General features: G+C 49.4%; 1 protein-coding gene and 1 long non-coding RNA gene across 8 annotated transcripts in view; one reads left to right on the top strand and one right to left on the bottom strand.

The window, feature by feature from the left end:
- Positions 1 to 304, bottom strand: part of Gm36756 (predicted gene, 36756) — a 28,190-nt gene extending 27,886 nt beyond the window's left edge. For both annotated transcript variants that reach the window (NR_166870.1, NR_166871.1), the window contains exon 1: positions 124 to 304. This is a non-coding gene — a long non-coding RNA (predicted gene, 36756). The remainder of the gene's footprint in view (positions 1 to 123) is intronic.
- The window catches only part of Ccdc88c (coiled-coil domain containing 88C), a 117,833-nt gene that overhangs the window by 42,419 nt on the left and 57,238 nt on the right, over positions 1 to 18,176 (top strand). For 3 of the 6 annotated variants that reach the window (XR_381542.4, XM_006516188.3, NM_026681.5), the window contains 3 exons: positions 2,964 to 3,033; positions 15,654 to 15,712; positions 16,458 to 16,541. Coding sequence is in view for 5 of the 6 variants with exons in the window: in XM_006516188.3 (XP_006516251.1) it covers positions 2,964 to 3,033; positions 15,654 to 15,712; positions 16,458 to 16,541 (213 nt within the window). In the remaining variant the exon portion in view is untranslated. Of the gene's footprint in view, positions 1 to 307; positions 2,401 to 2,963; positions 3,034 to 12,081; positions 12,569 to 15,653; positions 15,713 to 16,457; positions 16,542 to 16,897; positions 17,593 to 18,176 lie in introns of those variants that run through there. The other 3 variants (NM_001362342.1, XM_006516187.4, XM_011244166.3) reach the window with 3 other exon arrangements.

Raw genomic sequence — 18,176 nt, 5'->3', positions numbered from 1 at the left:
TTTAGTCCACTTTCATTTATGAAAAGGGAAATTTGGGGTTTCCACGGCATCTTAAGTGAGGCAGTGACAAGCAGATCTAAAGTGTGGTGGGGTGGTGAGGGGAGGGTAGAAAGTCCTACTCACCACACTGGGTAGTGAGGGGGTTCTCTCTGGAAGGACAGTTTGTCAAGCCTAAGGCTGTGTCTAGGCTTGCCCCTCATCCCCATGTCAGGATGCAGCTGTGGTATTTGGGGTGGTTTGGTCTGGGGGACTGGAGAACACAGCACTGGGCTCCACTCCAGCAGCAGCCAGCCCTGCTTCTCATAGCCAGCCTGGGTGGGACCAGGTGTCCAAAGCAGACTGGCAGCCGCATCACAGTGGCTTTCTGTTCTGAGTGCCAGGCAGAGGGGCCTCTCGTCAGCACCCTGCTCACGTCCCCACTAGGCTGAGGGCCTGGCCTAGAGGGAGGCTCCACCACTGTGGGAGCCCGGACACATTTGCTAGACTTTAGTTGGGGGAGGTCAAAGGTGCAAGGGAACTCGGGGGCCACCAAGCGCCTTGTCACCTTTGTGGGTATCCTGTGGCCATCCATGGCGAGATATGGCTGGGGATGTGGGTCACTGTCGTAGTTCATTTGGATTGAAAGAGCAGGTATTCATTTAAGTGCATTTGGAACAACTAAGGGATTGAAATTGACTTGTTCGGTTGTAAATTTTATGCACACATACAATTCAAGTTTTTCCAAATTGCATAACCAACTGCAGAGAGATCTCAGTGTAAAGTACACTCTGGATTTCAAAGATCCTTGAAAAAGAATGTAAAATGACTCAATAATTTTTATCTTGGGATTTTTTTTTAATGGCTATATTTAGATACACTGGGTTAAAATTATTATGTACATACTTTTGCTTTTATTTACCTGTTTAAAGCTGGCTTCTGGAAAATTTGGAATTACTGTGTGTCTCAAGTTACCTGTTGGCAGCGGGGCTGACCCGTGAGCCTGCTCTCCTGTGAGCCTGCTCTTGCCAGAAAGTGATGGCTGGACCTTTAAGGGAACTGGTTAATGGCACTTGAGAATTTTCCCCACTGACTTGGTTTTTAGGAGACACCTGGTGTTTTAAGAGGAACCACTTTTTAAAGGTCTGTTTATAAAGTATTGTTGTTTTATTATTGGTTCTTTGATACAGTGTCTTGCTGTGTAGCCCAGGCAGACCTGAAACTCATGGCAGCCCTCATACCTCACCCTTGTGAGCACTGAAATAGGCGTGTCATGTGTCCTCCCTCCCCATGCCATAAAACATTTTTTTTCATTGCATAAATAACGTTTTTCTTAAGGGAAATTAGGAAGTAGTGATTAACTGAGGCAACGCCCCAGTTTTGAAAGACTGTTTTCCTAACAGCACTTGCTAATGATACTTTGTTAGTGTGAAGCTTCCCAGAGACTTTACCTCAGATTACCTTGAGAACAGTGAAGAGCCTATACTTACCTCTGTTTGAGAAGAGTGCTTGAGGGTTCAGAGGCCTAGACAAGGTGGCAGGAAAGCCACCAGGGCTCAGAAGGGGACAACAGACTGTTGTCAAGGATGGTCTTATTCTCCCAGGGTAGCCTCATGCTGGGACCCGCCCAGGCAGGGCGCTGCCTGACAGGATGGGCGTGCTGGCCAGAGAGAACCCCGTTTCCCAGATGCCCTGTTTGCACATGTGCTGGGAGGGCTTTGTGTCTTGCCACTTGAGAGTTGTGTTTGAGATGACAGCCGTGGTTGGCAAGGTGATGTGTGAGCCCAAGTACTAGACAGTCCCCGCTGTCAAGCGCCCCACCTCATGGTTCTCAGATGGTTTTGAGGTGCTGTGAGATGAACCTACTGGGTAGTCTCATCTTTCAAATGCCAGTGGGAAGCCTGCTGTGCCACCCCTTCGTGCAGCAGAGAAAGCTGCGTCTTAGGAAACACTTTCAGAGGCTGGAAGCTTCACTGCTGTGCGCCCTTTCCTTGTCTTCCATAAAACTGGATTTAGGTCAGAGTCTCTCACTGATTGGCCACTGATCTCTGGAGATCACTTGTTGTTGCCCCGTGCTCCTGTTGCCCCTGCCACACGCACACGCAAAGTTAGTATCCTCCCTGCCATGCCCCACTTCTTCACATGGGTACTCTAGGGATGCAGGCTCAGGCTCACATGCTTGTACAGGAGGCACTTTACCCACTGAGACATCTATCTCCCCAGCCCCCAATTGATTTTTCTCTTCCAATTTGTGAGAAGCAGTTTTAAGCTGGAAGACACCCTGCCCTGTCGCAGACCCTCTGGGTCCCTTTGTTTGCATGGAAAGGGTCTCTGGTCGCAGGTGGGCAAAGAGTCGGCGGGAATGACAGACAGATGCACACACTGCCCTGCCCAGGAGCCGGAACAGAGCTGAAAGACCCACAGGTACCAGGCTGTGACTGATGGCCATGTATGTCCTGCCTTCTTTTGGAGGACTCCTCTGAGGGTCAGGAGGCAGCTGTCCCCAAGGCCACCTGACTGGCTGAGTAGCTATTCTCCTCCTAGCAAAGTCACTCACTGTGAACAAAATAAAATCTCCTGGATTAAAATATGCCCCACAGCCTCATCTTGCCCTCAGATCCGCAGTTCTTGTTAATGCTCGGTGGCATCTCCATGTTTTTATTCCCTATTTTATTTTAACAGCACCAGCTCTATGAACACAAAACAATTCAGAGGAGCTTTTAAAAACAAGTTTAATCCTGGCATGCCATTTGTGTGTCCGCCCCCCCCCCCGCCCCCCAAGCTTCTGCATATGCAGCCATCCTTTCTATTTGATGGGCAGGACAGGCCAGTTACACTCTGTCAAGTGGCTTATCCTATCATCTTGGGTCTTTACAGTTGTTGTGTCGTGGCTGCACACTTATCCAGTGGCCTTATTAGCTGTTACTTACCCAGAGGCTCTTTACTCTTCTGTTCCTAACGGTATCTTTCTCTCTGTGTCTCTGTAGGAAGTTCTCCAGCAGCTGATCGTAATGAATTTGCCCAATGTCTTGATGATTGGCAAAGACCCGCTGTCTGGTGAGTGTATGAGCCCCACCCCCACCTCCTGTAGCGCCTGGGCAATGCCATCAGTTTGGACAGCTGTTAGCCACAGCTCTGGATACCAGCTTGGAGGCGGCGCAGGGGAACATGTGGTGGTTTTGGTGCAATTTTAGAGAGTGGTTTGTCGTCCCGAGGCTATAAGCCAAGCATGCATTTCCCTCTCCAGCCTCAGATGTGCCTGCGGAGACAGAGATGGCCTGTGCTTTGTCCCATCAGAGAGGGCTGGGCTGACTTTGGGAGTGGAAGCTGTGATGGGCTTTGCAGGCACGATTTCTCTGTAACCATGGTATCGGACTCCACTGTGATGCGTGTGCGTGTGTGCCTAGATTGGGAAGTAAGCACATTTAGGGGAGCCAGTGTGTCCCCTCAGGGACCCTGTGATGTTTGTGTTTGTTCCATAAGTGGTCCCGTGGTCCCCTATGTGGTTCCATGCCCCTCACCGGACTTAGAGCACCTGGCCAGCAAGGGCCCTGGGACACTGCGTAAGTCTGTAAAATGGCAAAATCCTCCTGCCACCTTCTGGGTGTCACAGGTAATTCCCAGGTGACCCAGGTGGTGTGGCCGCCCTTATGTATTGTCACACTGCTCTTTGTGCTGCCTCCATTTGTTCATTCTTTGTTTGGATCCTCAAAGTAGTTGAGGTGCTAAGACAAACAAGAGAACCATACCTGCAGGGTGGGCTGAGGCCAAGGGTCTGTGAGCTGCTCTTTGGCCTCAACAGCCTGGGGTCTAGCTGTCCTTTTTTCCTGATTGGGACAGTACCTAAGATGTCTTACAACTGGAGGAAAGGTATGTATACCCAGTGACCAGCCTAGGATGGGACTTTTAAAAGAGCCATTCACTCCATGGCATGACCTTAGGAGTGTTAGCAGCAGCTTCCTGGTACAGTAGAAGTAGGCAGGACATTCTTTCTGGGCTCTAGCTGGTACCATGCCCACCTTTTTTTGTTTTGTTTTGTTTTTGTATTGTACACCAAAAAAGAAATGTCCTTGACCCTGGCCCGTGAGCATCTGTCACCAGCATGAATGACATGGTGGCCCTTCCTTGTCCACCAGGTTGCTTGGTAGTTCCTGCCTGTGAAGACCCTCCCCATTCCACCTCATTACATCAGCAGCAGGAAGGAGCCTTTGGTCCTCCAAACTCCAGCTCTGGCTTCGTCCAGCCATCTCTGGGCTCTAGGGAAGGTTGGGACCTTAAAGATGTGTATGGTGACCCCGGGGAAGCGCGTTGCTTCTCTGAGAACTGTGTTGTCTTTCAGGTTGATGTAGGGCTGGTGTTAGCCAGGAGACAGATGACGGCTTGTAGGGTAGCTGTGCCAGCAAGGGCCGCCGTTCTGTCTGCTTTGAGGGCAGAGGAGGAGCTAGAGAAGGCTTGCTCCTGTGCCAGCCTTTGAATACATTTTAAAGTGTGGAAATGACAGTGTGCGTTGGGTGTGCCGGTGTCATTCCCATTTATAGGTGAGGAATTTAGTTATGCACACACCCTTGTCGCTAGGCTGATAAGCAGAGCAGCTGATTGGCAGCTCGGGCTCTCTGGGGCCTGAGTTCTGCCTGTGTCCCACACCCTGCCTCAGCAGTTGCCAGCATTCAACCCCCGTGGACCACAGAGTTGGTTAGATCATGGTGCTGAGGCAAAAGCCAGTGGTGAGTGGATCAACACGTTCTCCTTGCCCTGCTCAGCCACTCCCCCATCTTTCTGCTGCCCCCAAATCTGGAATGCCTTTTTCCCCTCTCCTCTTCCTCCAGGCCCCTCACTCCTACCAGAGACAGATTGTCCCAGTCAGGGAAAGCAGTCCGGGTGACACCAGACCAGAATACCTGGAAGTAGATTCTTTTTACACCTATTTACTGAGCCATCTTGTTAGCCTAACCCACCTTTATTTGCATAATGTTAAATCCCCTCCTTTTTGAGTGTATAGTTTATGTCATGGCTTTTTCTCACACATCTACAGAATTGTGCAACTCTCCCCTTGGCCCATCCTGAGAACATCAGGGGAAGCTGCCTTTTAGTGTTTGCCAGCAGGTGAGGTGAGTGGTCCCAAGGCCTCCCTGCAAAACATAACCAGTGCACGCCCATAAGAGGCTCTGGTTCCAGTTCCTGAAGAGAAGTGATGTGGTGAGACAGTGAACGTCAGATACTAAAGCAAAGAATGGCACCCACACCTAAGAGCGGCTGCCTAGGCAGGACTGACCGACATGCTAGACAGTGGCCTCAGCAGGCTGCCTTTGAGGGCAGCGGTCACCTCCCCACGGTGCACGGATAGACAGGTTTGACAGGGGCTCTCAAGGGGCTCTGGAGTCAGAGAGAATGGCAGGAGACATCTGCCAACAAGAAAATGCAAACACAAATCCCAGAGGCAGAGAGACATATTTATGGAATCGAATTTTCAGTTTTAGGTTTGAAAAAAAAAATAGATGTTGTGAAGCATTTTGTGGTTCCTTTTAAATAAAGAACAGAGTTAGCATTTAAAAGGAACCGTGGCTGCCCCGGAGTAGAGAGAATTCCTCTTTACACTCGTTCTGTCTCCGGCGTCTAATGAGGGGCACACCTGAGCTTTTTTTGGCAGATGGCTCACACCACACTGTTAATCATAGCATTCTGACGTTTGACGTTAGGTTTGTGCTGTTAGCACATGTACCACAATGGAACAAGGTCTCTGATCCCAAAACAGTATGAATTCACTGTGACACACCCTCCTGGCGCCACCAGCTGCTCTTCTCTTGTTTGCCACACTCTTCTTAGTGCAGCCCTCTTGGCCTCCTTGTCCTATGTATCCTGTCCTGTCTTCCCTTTTCCCCTAGCTCCTTTGAGCAAACAGTCTATCTTATACCCCAGTGCCTCCATCAGAGCCTGGCATTAGTGCTACAGCCTATGTGCAGGAGGCCTGCTCCCTTCCCTCCATATGCTACGCCTTTAAGCCCAGCTTCCTACAGCTGTTTAACCAGGGACTTGGAGACATAAAAAAGGTCATCCGGGTGAGGTTCAATCCCTGCTCAGTAACAGCTGTGTCTTCCTTAGGCCAGAGATGGCCCACAGAGAGAGCCGCACCATCTTGCCAGCTGCATAGCCATCGAGCCCATTTGTTTGGTTTACTGGTGAGACCGTTCTGCAGGAGCCTCGTGAGGAGCAAGGGCTCACATCAGCTCTAACTGTAAAACGAGGAGAGACTTTCGGTCTCTCGGCTGCCAGGCCTGTCACTGTGCCACACACACAAAAAGACTACATTTGTCTGACAAGAAGCCAGAGTGTTAGCAAATTAATTTCTGCAGTGCATCATAGAACAGTCTGGAAGAGAGCTTGGTTTTTTTTTTTTCTTCCAAGGCCTGTATCCAAGTGCGGTAGTTATTTACAGACTTATAAACTGCTGATCTCATCTACATTGGCTAAACTGGAAGGGAAAGGGCCATAGAAGTACAGAGGCATGGAGGTCAGTAAACATGTTTAAATCCATACATTATGCAGACATCATGGTTTTGGGGTATTTGGCTGTAGGTCCTGAGCAGTACTGGCCGCCACCATTGCTCTGCTCATGCTAAATACCAGTTTAGATTCCTGGGGTCAGTGGAGGTTACGACCCCATGTGTGTACTTTGCAGGGACCTGTCTGTGAGTATAGCTGGAGTTCTTGGGGCTAGCTGTTAGTGGGGCTGGCTGTTGGTCCCAAGTGTTCCTTATATGACACTTGAACATAGGTCTCCAGGAGCAGATGTAGCATTTGGAGGGCTCAGAGTAGTCTGTGCATAGCTGTCCTCTTCGACCACAAGCAAGACCCTGGCATGTCTGCTGTTCTGGTTGAAGGAGCCACAGGCCTGCTTTCTGGCCCCTTCCAAGGAGACACAAATGCCCTTGCATATTTTTTCCCTCCTAGCAGGCTGCCCCTTGGCTGGAGCCTTGCAGGAGGAGCTCAGCCCAAACCTGTTTCCCAGCCCTTGCTGTTCAGATGGTCACTCGTGGGTCCAGTGAGCCGGGAGCCACAGAGAAGTCCCCAGTGTATAGAGGAGAAGGCATAATGGAGGCCACCCCCTCGTGCTTCTCTGTGCAGAGGGATGATTCATTTTACCCAGGCAGGAGGAGAGTGGTAGTATTTGGGCAGGGATTTGATGAGCCCTTAGCAGAGAAGGCAAGTCATGCTTGCTTTCTGTCACAGAACTAGAACACTAGAACGTGAGATGATCGCCTCTTACAGGGGAATGGCCTGATCATGTTGTTGGGATGCTGACACACATAATTCAGTTCTTTGGGACCTTGAAGCATATGTTGGAGCAAAACTACTCACATTAGGGCCACAGAGCAAAGGTCATGGTGTGCCTCAGTGGGCAAAATGTGGACCTCCCGTTAGGTTCCTCCTGTTAAATCTCTTTATTATTCTTCTGTGGGACCAGGCCTTCAGCACATGGGCCTCTGGGGGGCATTCTCCATCCAGACTGTAGAGGTGAAGAGGGGTGTCAAGGTGGGAGGAGCTCGGGGTTGGAGATGTGCAGGATCCAGCCTACTGGGAGGACTGCTTCAAGGCGGCCATGTCTCCTTACCCTGAAGTTCTGGATCCATGGACGCCTCCCTCACACAGCCCACGCGGAACAGCCCTGCACAGCTAACTGGGGTGGGTACCAGGGTGGGCATGCTTGTTCTACAGGCCACCTCCTGCAACCCTGCAAGGGTACAGGCTCTACCTGTCACCATCCACCTTGTTGATAGCTAGGTTGCTCCCCTCAGAACTGAAAGGGTCCTCCCCAGCTGCCCCCCCTGCTGTCCTACAGTGGGGTGGATGGGGTGACAAGGCTGCTGAGAGTCTCCATGTGGCTGCTGAGCCGTTCTTGGGCCCTTTCTCCAGCCTGCCTATGCCTTTGTCTCATTATTCAGGCCTGTATTTGTTCTAATCCTATTTCTTTCTTTATTTACTACATTTACTCTGTGTGTGTGGGGGGGGGGGGAGAGTGTATGTACACCACAGTGTAAGTAAGATCCTATGACGGCCCTCAGTAGCCTGTTCTCTCTTTTCCATCATGTTGGGGTGGGGTGGGGATCAGTCTCAAGTTGTTAGGCTTGGTGACAGGCACTTTTACCAACAAGCATCTTGCTGACTATAAATTGGAAAAACCTTTAGTTCTTTGAATGAGGAGAGAGAAAAATGTAAGCGCTAATGGTTAATATTTGTTAACTTGATTCGATTGGGATCCACGTGTGTTTCTGAGGACATTTTCAGATCGAGTCTGGGACTGAATTAAAAAGAGGAAAAGGAAGAAGCCAGCGAGTACTACCATTGATCTCTCTGCTTCCTGACTGCAGATGCAGCATGGGCAGCCACCTCACTGTTTGTTACCACAGCTTCCCACCATGACGAGACTATTCCTTCAGACCACGACCTGCATGCATCTTTTGTAAAGTTGCTTTCTCTAAGTACTTTGTCACGGCACTGAGAAAAACAGCAAATACAGTCAGTTTGTAAAACCCCCATTCTTACCAGGATTTTGATCTCTTGTTTGATTCTTGAGAACAGCACCTCAGAAAAGCACCTTGACGTTCTGATTCTGAGGGGCGTGTTAGCTCGCTCCTGGCTTCCCTGCTGCTTGCTAGTGTGTCCCTTTTGCCAGGCTACAGTGCTGACTTGGTGGCCTGGACACTAGAAGTCCATGCCATGCCTCCTAGGAACAGATAGAGCTTGCTTCCCGGCACACTCTTGGGCCAGTGCAGCAGTCCAGGGCCAGCCCTCTGGCCAGCAGGGCCTGCTAGGAAACCAGGCTTTGTTTAGTAAACTTCCTGGAGTGGTCGAGTTCAGAGAGAGCCTCAGCCACCAGCACCATGGCCACTAGCAGTTCTGCTCTCTGTGGCTGCGACCCGCCGAGTCAGAGGAAGAGAGTGAAGGAGGAGATGTTATTTGTCAAAGGTCTTTGTCTTTCCCACTGATGTCTGGGCCTGGGGTTCTCCATCTGGTGCTGGGAGGTCCCTTGACTCTGTGTTCCTTCTGCATGGCCCTCATCTCTCCTGGGCAAACTGTGTTCCTCTCTCTTATTTGCTTGGTGAGTTTTCTATCAAGTTTGCAGCCCAGGCTGGTAGAGACAGGCTAGGGTGGTAAGGGTGTCCTGAGGGCTTGTGGTTTCAAATTGGGGACAGCTGTCTTCTGTCCTTTGTGGTGGTGCCAGGGCACTCAGAGGCATAGGACAGACTTGATATGAAGGCAGAGAGACACTAGGATGGATGGGGCAGCTGGTTAGGTGCACTTAGGGTACCCCTGTACCACTTCAAACAGCAGTGTGGCTGTATGCCTACCAGTGTATAGTTGATAATGTTTGTTGAAGAACCAAATAAAAAATAGGGGATTGCATGGTCACATGTGTGCCTGGTGGGTGTCATGTGTGATCGCATTCTGAGGCTGAGAAAGCCGACAGACAGACACACACACACAGACACACACACACACCCTGCCCCAGAATGTGAGGCTGCTTCCTACGTCTCAAGTGAGTGTGGATGGTGGAGGTTGTCCCGTGCTCCCACACTTGAGCAGTTTTGTGCATGGTTGCATGGCAGTGCCTAAGGCTATTCTATCTAAATAATATAAATAATAATAAATCACTGCCTTTGGGTTAGACAGAGCTTCCAGGAAGGCCCCAGAGCTAGGCCTCTTGGGTGAGCCTCTAGATGTACATGGGGGATTATTGATACCATGTTCATGTTCAAACTGCTGTTTTTACAAGTGGGACAGCCCTGTAATCATGCTTATGAAATGACCGGTTTTTAACTACAAAACCAGGGAACGCAGCGTTAGTGGGCCACCCTAGCATGTAAACCCAGAGGCGAGCAGAATGTAGAATTACTAAGAAAGACATCTATCTGTGGAAACCAAAACTGCTATCTTAGAGATCTCCTACAGCAGTTAGCATCAGTCAGTCAGTCAGTCAGTCAACTAGTCAGTCAACAAATGTGGAGGAGCATGTGCATAGTGAGTACTGGGGTACCAGAGAGGAGGTAGGTGGGAGATACTGTGGGCTCAGGAGCAGATCTTAGCTCTCTGACTCAGCTTCTTCCTCCTCCTCCTCCTCCTCCTCTGTAAGATGGAGATGATAACGCTGTTCTTTCAGGACTGTTTTGGGGTTAACATAAATGGTAGCCATAGCACTTGATTCTGAGGTACAGTGGCAGTGCCCATTGATACAGAGGCAGCAAATCTGCATGCTCAGGCCAGTATCCTGTCTGTGTACTGTGTGAGTGTAAGGCTGACACACCCACCCAAACCCCCACCTTCACCCCCACAAGCCTGGGATTTACAGGTCCTCAGCCTGCTGAGTTAACAAGACAAGGTTGAACTGCCCTGCTGTTCTTTGGCCCTGTCTCCAGGTCCCCACTGCTTCTTTCCCGCCTTCATCTAGGATGCGTGTACAGCGAGGATAGGAAGAAAAGGATGCTTGCCTTGCCTGCTCCTCAGCGATCTCTTGCAGGTGACGGGGTCCATTCAGGCTCTGACTCTCAACACAAGAGGTCAGCTCTAAGCATTCCGATGGCTTCAGCCAAAGGGAACCAAGGAGGGAGGCTGGAAGACACCCAAAGATGCCAGCATTATGCAAGGCCAGTTCTGTATGTATGCTGGTACCAGGCTGTAGACGTGTGCTCAGGACTCTAAGGTGTGATTCCTTACTGTCTGCGTGGGCTTCGGGGACAGTCCAGAGTCTTTCCTCTGCCCTAGCCCAGCTCCACGCTATAACTGCCCCGCCACTTCCCATCCCATACCTCACTGTGTGTAGAATTGGATGCTTTCTCCTGCACTGGAGCTAGGTGCTGTATGCATCTTTCGGTTTTGTGTGTGTGTTCATTGGCCAGCTCATCTGCTGCTTTCCATGGTGACTCTGTAAGGCTGTAGACAGGCTGTAAACAGGCTAGTAGGGTTTCCTTAGACTCTGCCACTGACTCAGACTGTCCAGGGTTCTACAAGACAACGTGAGTGTTTTGACTTCACTACTTGGGGTTGCTTGTGAGTCATCTGGCCTAGAAAATGGCATTGTTTCGTCCCCAGCACCATGTCTCTGAAACCCAGCTCCAGTAGGCTTAACCACAAAGCTTTTACAGTTTGAGAAGCATCACGCTTTCCTACCCCGTACCTTTGCACATGCTGCTCCCGGTGCCGGGAAGCCTTGCTTGACGCTACAAACCAGGTCCTGTTTCTAGGGTGTTTTGTGTGTGTGTGTGTGTGTGTGTGTGTGTGTGTGTGTGTGTGTGTGTGTGTTTTGCCTGTGTGTATTTCTGTGTATCACATGTGTGCAGTGCACATGTAGGGCAGAAGACTGTCAGATCCCCTGGAGCTGGAATTACAGGCAATAATAGTTAGATGCCATGTGGGTGCTGGGAGCCAAACCTGGGTCCTGTAGAAGAGCAGCTTATAGCCACTGAGACATCTCTCGAGTCTCTCAGCTCTTTTAAATGTTTGGCATGTTTGTTTATGTCCACATCTGTCTGCATTTAGAGCACTTGCTGGCCTTTATTCTTCAAGTGTTCAGTAGGTGCTTGGCAGGGACTTGGTTGTCCTCTGGTGCTGACTGAGTTACCCAGCCTTGCATGTCTGTTGCCTGCTGCCTGCTGCCTGCTGCAGGGACCAAGAGAGTCAGTCCTTCTGTGTTCCCTGAAACTAGTCAAACCTGTAGCCTGGGGACTTAGGAAAAAAACTTCTTTCTTTACTAGTGAAATCTTGGAAGAAATAGGCACCCCCATCCCACAAGGAGCAGGGTGGTGTGGACTTGGGTCTTTCCTTCTGGGCTTCCGTGAGTGGAACCTGTCAGGTGAAAGCGTAGCCTGCAAGCGTCAGTGGACACGTGGGCCACAGGTGTGGCGCAGCAGGCTAAGACTCTGCTTAGCTCTAGGGGAGTTATTTCCATTGTTTCTCATGAAATTTCTAAGTTCCATTCTCTTGCCTTTGTTCCATATATATATACACACACACACACACACACACACACACACACACACACACATTTTTCGAACAGTGCTCTAATACATTTCACATTTTTGTCCTAAATTTTTCAGTTACGCTTTTGTTAGTTGTCTCTGTGTGTATATGCGTGTGCTGAATGGGTCCCCACATGAGTGTGGAGGTATAAGGTAAGGAGTCCGTCCTTCAAACTGTGTGGGTCCCAGGGGTCAAAATTAGGTCATCAGACTTGGCGGCAGGTGTCATTACCTGACCATGTCTTGGTTTGAAACATATCTTTCTGTGTATCCCAAGCTGGCCTTGAACTCATCCTGCCTCAGTCTCTGCAGTGCTGATACATAGCTGTGAGCCACCACACCCAGCTCTCATTAGCTCTCCCTTAGTTAGGATGACTTAAATGGCTCAGGGTGGCACTCGGGTGCTGGCAGGGTGCCAGGGTCACCCTGTTCTTACATTGACTGCATTGGATTTTGTCGTTGTTTAGTTTTAATTGTTATGTGTGTGGGTGTCTTGCTGGCATATATGTCTGTGCATTGCCTAGGTGCTTCGTGCCTGTGGATGCATTGGATCCCTGGAACTGGAGCTGCAGACAGTTGCGGTATGAAGGCTGGGAATCAGACCTGGGTCCTGTGGAAGCTCAGCAGTGCTCTTGGCTGCCAAGCCATCCCTCCAGCCCCTTCTTGTGTCGTTTTGAACCTCACATCTGTGCAGGTTCTAAACCTCTTTCTTGCCTTCCGGCTGCTAGCTATCGTCAGGCCTGCCCAGCACTCATTGACACTTTGATACGTTTTCAATTGACAGACAGTTGCATACTAGATGCACTGTGACGTGTTGATACGTTTATAGTGTGTATTGTAACCTTAAGTTACCCGTTGCTCCAGCACCGATCCCTGGTGAGAGCACCCAAGCCCTCCTCCGTACAAGCTCTTGGGCATGTGTGGTACCGTGCTGAGCTGTAACTGCCCTCCGTGTGGTAGGATACAGTGTTTACTCCCACTGTCTGATGGGGACTGTCTCCTCAAGCCCGCCTCTCCTTATTCTTTTAGTCTCTTATTCTAATGGATCACTGGAATTGTCTCAGTTATTCTGAAGGCTGCTATAATTAGATCCTTTGGCCCTTGACTGAAGAGTAATGATTTTCTTCATGAGCTCAGACCCTAGAGGCATTTTCTTCCCTTGTCTCAGATCCAGTAAGAAGGGCAGATAAGCATGGAAGCAGGGGCTGTGCATATCTCACTGCAGGGCGGGCTAGGAGCCAGTACTTTTATGTCTGCCCAAGGGTACACGAGGGCCACCGGCCTGCTAGTGACCTGTGACTGGGGAAAGAGGTGGATGCTGACTGGCAACGCCCCATAGTTCTTTTGGCCTGACTTGAGGCTGTTAGCATTTAATGTAGGAGTTTCCTTTTCTTCTGATTAAAACCAACCTGGAAGGCTTGATTTCCCCCCGCCCCCCAGTGTGGTCATACGTAGATCCTAGCCTCTGGCCAAGTAGAAGGCTGTAGTGTATCCACACCGCAGGGCCTCATCTTCTGGTGTGTCACTGAGGACAAGGAAATAGCCTCGGGCCCCACCGTGAGCTTAGGAGGTGCCGTGAATCTAGGGGAGTGAGCTCCCAACTGGCTTCCTGTTCTAGAGCTTGACAGCCATGCTAGCACGAGGAGTGGAGTTCAGCAGAGTCTTGGCCAGGAATAGCAGGCTCTCACAGGTTACTCTCTTCACCTGTATCCTGGTTCTTGGGTGTGGTTTGGGTTTTTTATTTGTGCAGTATATTACTTACCCCTCTTTCTCTCTCCCCCCCCCCCTCTCTCTCTTTTATAAAATACCAGACAGAAGCAACTTAAGGGGAGATGAATGTATGTGGCTCGTGAGCTAAGAGGGTTGGTCCATCATGGCGAGGAAAGATGTGGGGTTTGTGGAGGGAATGTAGGGCTCCTTACATCACCACATGTCCTGCTTCTGTCAGGACAGAGTGGGGGATGCTAGCATTCAGCCAGGCTCCTTCCCTTTCTCCTTTTTCTTCAGTCCAGGACCCCAACCCACAGCATGATACATTCATGTACGCACTGGTCTTCCCTCCACAGTTAAGCCTCTCTGGCATTGCCCTCAAAGACGCCTACAGAGGTGTCCTAAGAGTTTCCAAGTCCAGTCAAGTTGACAGTGAAGATTAATACCAATACCACAAGTGTCTCCTGTTGATATCTGGGGCCATTTTGAAGCAGTATGGTAGAGTCAGAAGTCTATCGAGAAAATGGTGCTATGTTTTGGAGTACACCTTTCTTTCCCTGTTGTATGACAGGATGTGTTGAAAGGGCAGAAACAGTAGTGTTGGTGTTTTGTTGGTTTTAACAAACCGCAATGGGAACCCTGTTCATGACCCAGGCCAGCTGCTCCCATCTTACAGAAGTAGGAACTGATGCTGGAGACAGAGTCTGGCTTTCCCCAGTCACCCCATCGTGGAGCAACCAAGCCAAGTTGAGAGCCCAGGTTCTCTGGTACTGGTTAGGGGCTTGAGACACTCAGCCTCAAGCGCAGAGACAGATAACTTTGAATGAAGTTTGGTGTGGGGCCCATCCTAGTGGCAAAATTAAGACAGTGACCAGGTATATTGATAAAGGGTTGGAACATGGAAACTGTTAAATGATGCACAGAGTAGAATGGAAAAGCCTGTCTTCAGGACAGTGTGGCCACATGGCAGGTGTAATAGTATTTGTCCTGAAAAAGTGTGTAAGGTCCTTATTCATAGAGAATTAACCACTAAGATGCTCTTTGCAGCATTTTGTATTAAAATACTGAAAACTGGAAAGCAGCTGGTGGTTGTTTGAGCTTTTTTAGATTTATTTATTTATTTACTTATTTAATGTCTGTGAGTACACTGTAGCTGACTTCAGACACACCAGCAGAAGGCATCGGATCCCATTATAGATGGTTATGAGCCATCGTGTGGTTGCTGGGAATTGAACTCAGGACCTCTGGAAGAGTAGTCAGTGCTCTTAACCACTGAGCCATCTCTCCAGCCCCTGTCTGAGCTTTTGTGCAAAGTGATTTGGTAACCATAAAGAAAAATGTATATGCAGGTGCATGATTGTAATGCCACAACTTGGGGTGCTGAAAAGGGGGATCACATGGACCGGGCCAGCCGGGGCTGCATCGGAAGCCTTTGTCTCAGAAACAAAAGGTGCCAGATATGTTTTCTGTGGTTTATATTAGAACACTCCAGTCTGACAGGAGCCTCACAAGCAGAAGAGCAAGGAGACACACAAGTGTTGGCAGCGTGAAGCTGAGCACATGTGGTCCGCACACTGTCCTGCCTCTCCTCCTGAGCTCTCAAGCGACAGCGGGCAGAGCTGTAGACAGTTGTCCCCTACTGGACTTTGCTTACAGCACACGCTGAAAGTGTTTGCTGATGGAGAGGCCCATCAGTTATTACATAGAGAGATTTATGAAGTATGTGAGTGGTAAAGGCCTCAATTGGTTCTGCACAAAGTTCTCATGAGGTAAAAAGATAAATGAACTTCTACATAATGTGCGTATGTAAGTAGCTACTGGTTTGTTGTTTTTGTGGGGCTGTTTTGTTTTGGTCTTTATCTGATTTTTTTTTCCCTCTCCTTAAAGCAAAATACACATCTCTCGGAACTTACTTACGCAGTTGTATTGACTAAATCTGTTACTCTTTTGGCACAGGGAAGAGCATGGAGGAGATTAAGAAGGTCCTGCTGCTGGTGCTGGGCTGTGCCGTTCAGGTAGGGCCGTGCAGTGGTTAGGGAGGGTTCTGGGTGGCCAGTCCATCATCATTACAGGAGTTCCTAGGAGGCAGTGTGACAGCTGTTTGTAGTTCCTTGGGCCAGGATACCATACTGTGTGCTCCCTGTAGCATGTAGGCCAGAGCTCAGGCACTTATTTTTGTAAATAAGCTTCATTGAGCTACTGTCCTCTTCACTTCTTTGCGATTGTCACTGCGTGCTTTCCAGCTACAGTGGCAGTTCTCAGAACTGACGGCCCTTAGAGGACAGATAATGTAAAACTGTCAGGATATAGTAGGGTGTAGTGACACACACCTGTAATCCTAGCACTTGACGTTAGGGTAGGAATATTATAAATTTTATGATAACCTAGACTACAGAGACCTTGTCTTAAAAAAAAAAAAAAAAAAGGCTGGTTCCAGGCTCAGTAACAGACTGCTTGGGTAGTATGTATAAAGCCCTGGGTTCTATCCCCAGTGCCACCAAGCAGAAACGATTGCCCTCTGGAGTGTGCCTGTCCTCGCCTTGAGTCACATGTGCCCCCTTTGCTTGTGAAGAAATGCTTAAGTGGGATCAAACCTGGGCTTCTGAAGCCTGGCTCCTGTAGGTGGCCAGAAGAGCTGTGTGCAAAGTCTTGCTCTGAGGACAGTACTAGGACCCCAGGCTGCGTGCCGTGGGTGTGGTTGGTACCCGGGTTTCCTGCACCTGGGTAAATGCTCCCATTGATTCATATAATCCCTCACAGTGTGAGAGGAAGGAGGAGTTCATTGAGAGAATCAAACAGCTGGACATCGAGACCCAGGCTGGCATTGTGGCTCATATCCAGGAGGTAGGTGTGGGGGGCGTGGCCGTGGGCGTTAGAGCTGTAGCAAGAAGCAGCATCTCCACTGTGGGAACGATTGAGGACGACATCACCATGAATGATTTTGTTAATTATCAGTTTCATGACACCACAGACGCATTGATTCTGGTTGGAAAGGTAGCTCGCCACCAACAAACTAAAATAAAATAGAGGTTTGAAAACCACGCACACCACACACACTTCAATCAAGTCATCTTCTGCCTGCTTCTTCTTACCTTATATGGACGCAGGCTATTTTTAAGAGCTGTCAAGTGGTTTAGGCTCAGGGTTTGATTTATAAGCCCTGAAAATGTATCCTGGCAAATGTCATCTTCTCTGAACAGTTGATCTTTATAGAGAGTCTCCGCTGCTGTCAGTGACACACAAGGAAACAAGCTGCCACCGAGAGAGATGTCAAAACCAGCCCATCCTGAGAAAGCACTCCTCAGGAGGCCTCTACACTGTCACACGGCCCTGGGGAAGGACAAGCCAGTCCTTCCTGCCCCTCTGCCTGAGGTTGACCGAAATGGCATCAGCTGGAGAACGTGGCTTCCTTGTGGGGCAGATGTCCAGCCAGGATGGACCTTTCTTTCTCTTGGTGCTGGGTGCCTCGTTAGGGCTCATAACTCACTGTAATTAGACCAAGGAGATAGGAGCGTGCGAGACCTGCTGTACTATTAGAAGAGGCACCACACACAGGGCTTTCATGGTAGCTGCTGGTGACACGGCTGTAGCTGGATGGAGAGTTTCAAGCCAGCATTTGAAGTAGGCTGTAGATGTCATTCGTTGCATTTAGAGGCCCAGCAAAGCTGACGTTAGAGAAAGTTGGTATTGAGTAAATAATTTTGATCATGACTATGTGCCTCTTTGGGCTGAAGAAGCAGTCTGCCTTTTAATTTCCTTGTGGGTGTTGTGTTTTGCAAATGTGTATGTCTAAGGGTCATTGAGATTTGTCAGCTCTCTGCGAAATCTCACTGTCCTTTCTGTGTAGATAGCGGGATATTAGAAAAATAAAAATAAAAAGGAATATACAACCAAAGAGGCCTGTGTGATTATCAAACTCAGCAGCTGGCATAGGGCTTTGCTGGGTATCTCTTCAAAGTCCACATGCCCAGGATCTGTGTGGAGCTGCTTGTTAGAATCAAGGGAGGTAGAGAATGAGCCTATAATTACAAACTCAGCAGGTGACCATGTGCCACTGGCTTGGGCACCCTGAAGCTACCCACAATTGGCCTTGAGACTCAGGGTCCCCCCAGCCCTAGCATAGATCAGCCCGGGGCCTGGCCCTCAGAACTTAGCTTCAGGGTACCATGGGATAAGATTTATCCCGATTCAGACGTCTGAGTGCTTCCCCAGTGGGCCTATCGCTTTTCTTGGTGTCCCCTTTGAGACTTGTGTGGTAAATTGATTCTCTTCTATCCATGAGAGGATGGCAGCTCAGCAAATCTCAGCTCTCTGCACAGGACAGTGGTAAAGCCAGGCTGCCCTCTGTGGTCTGTGGGAATGAGACTCAGGCCCCCAAATCACCTTAGACTGTAAATAACTCCCCCGAAGAAAGCCAAGATTGCTATGTGTGCACTATCCTGAGCTAAGAGGCTTAACATTTTGCTCTGTTTGCATTAG

This window comes from Mus musculus, chromosome 12 (assembly GCF_000001635.26).
Source record: "Mus musculus strain C57BL/6J chromosome 12, GRCm38.p6 C57BL/6J".
In the NCBI taxonomy this organism is placed as follows: Eukaryota; Metazoa; Chordata; class Mammalia; order Rodentia; family Muridae; genus Mus; species Mus musculus.
This window is presented reverse-complemented; position numbering and strand designations above follow the sequence as displayed.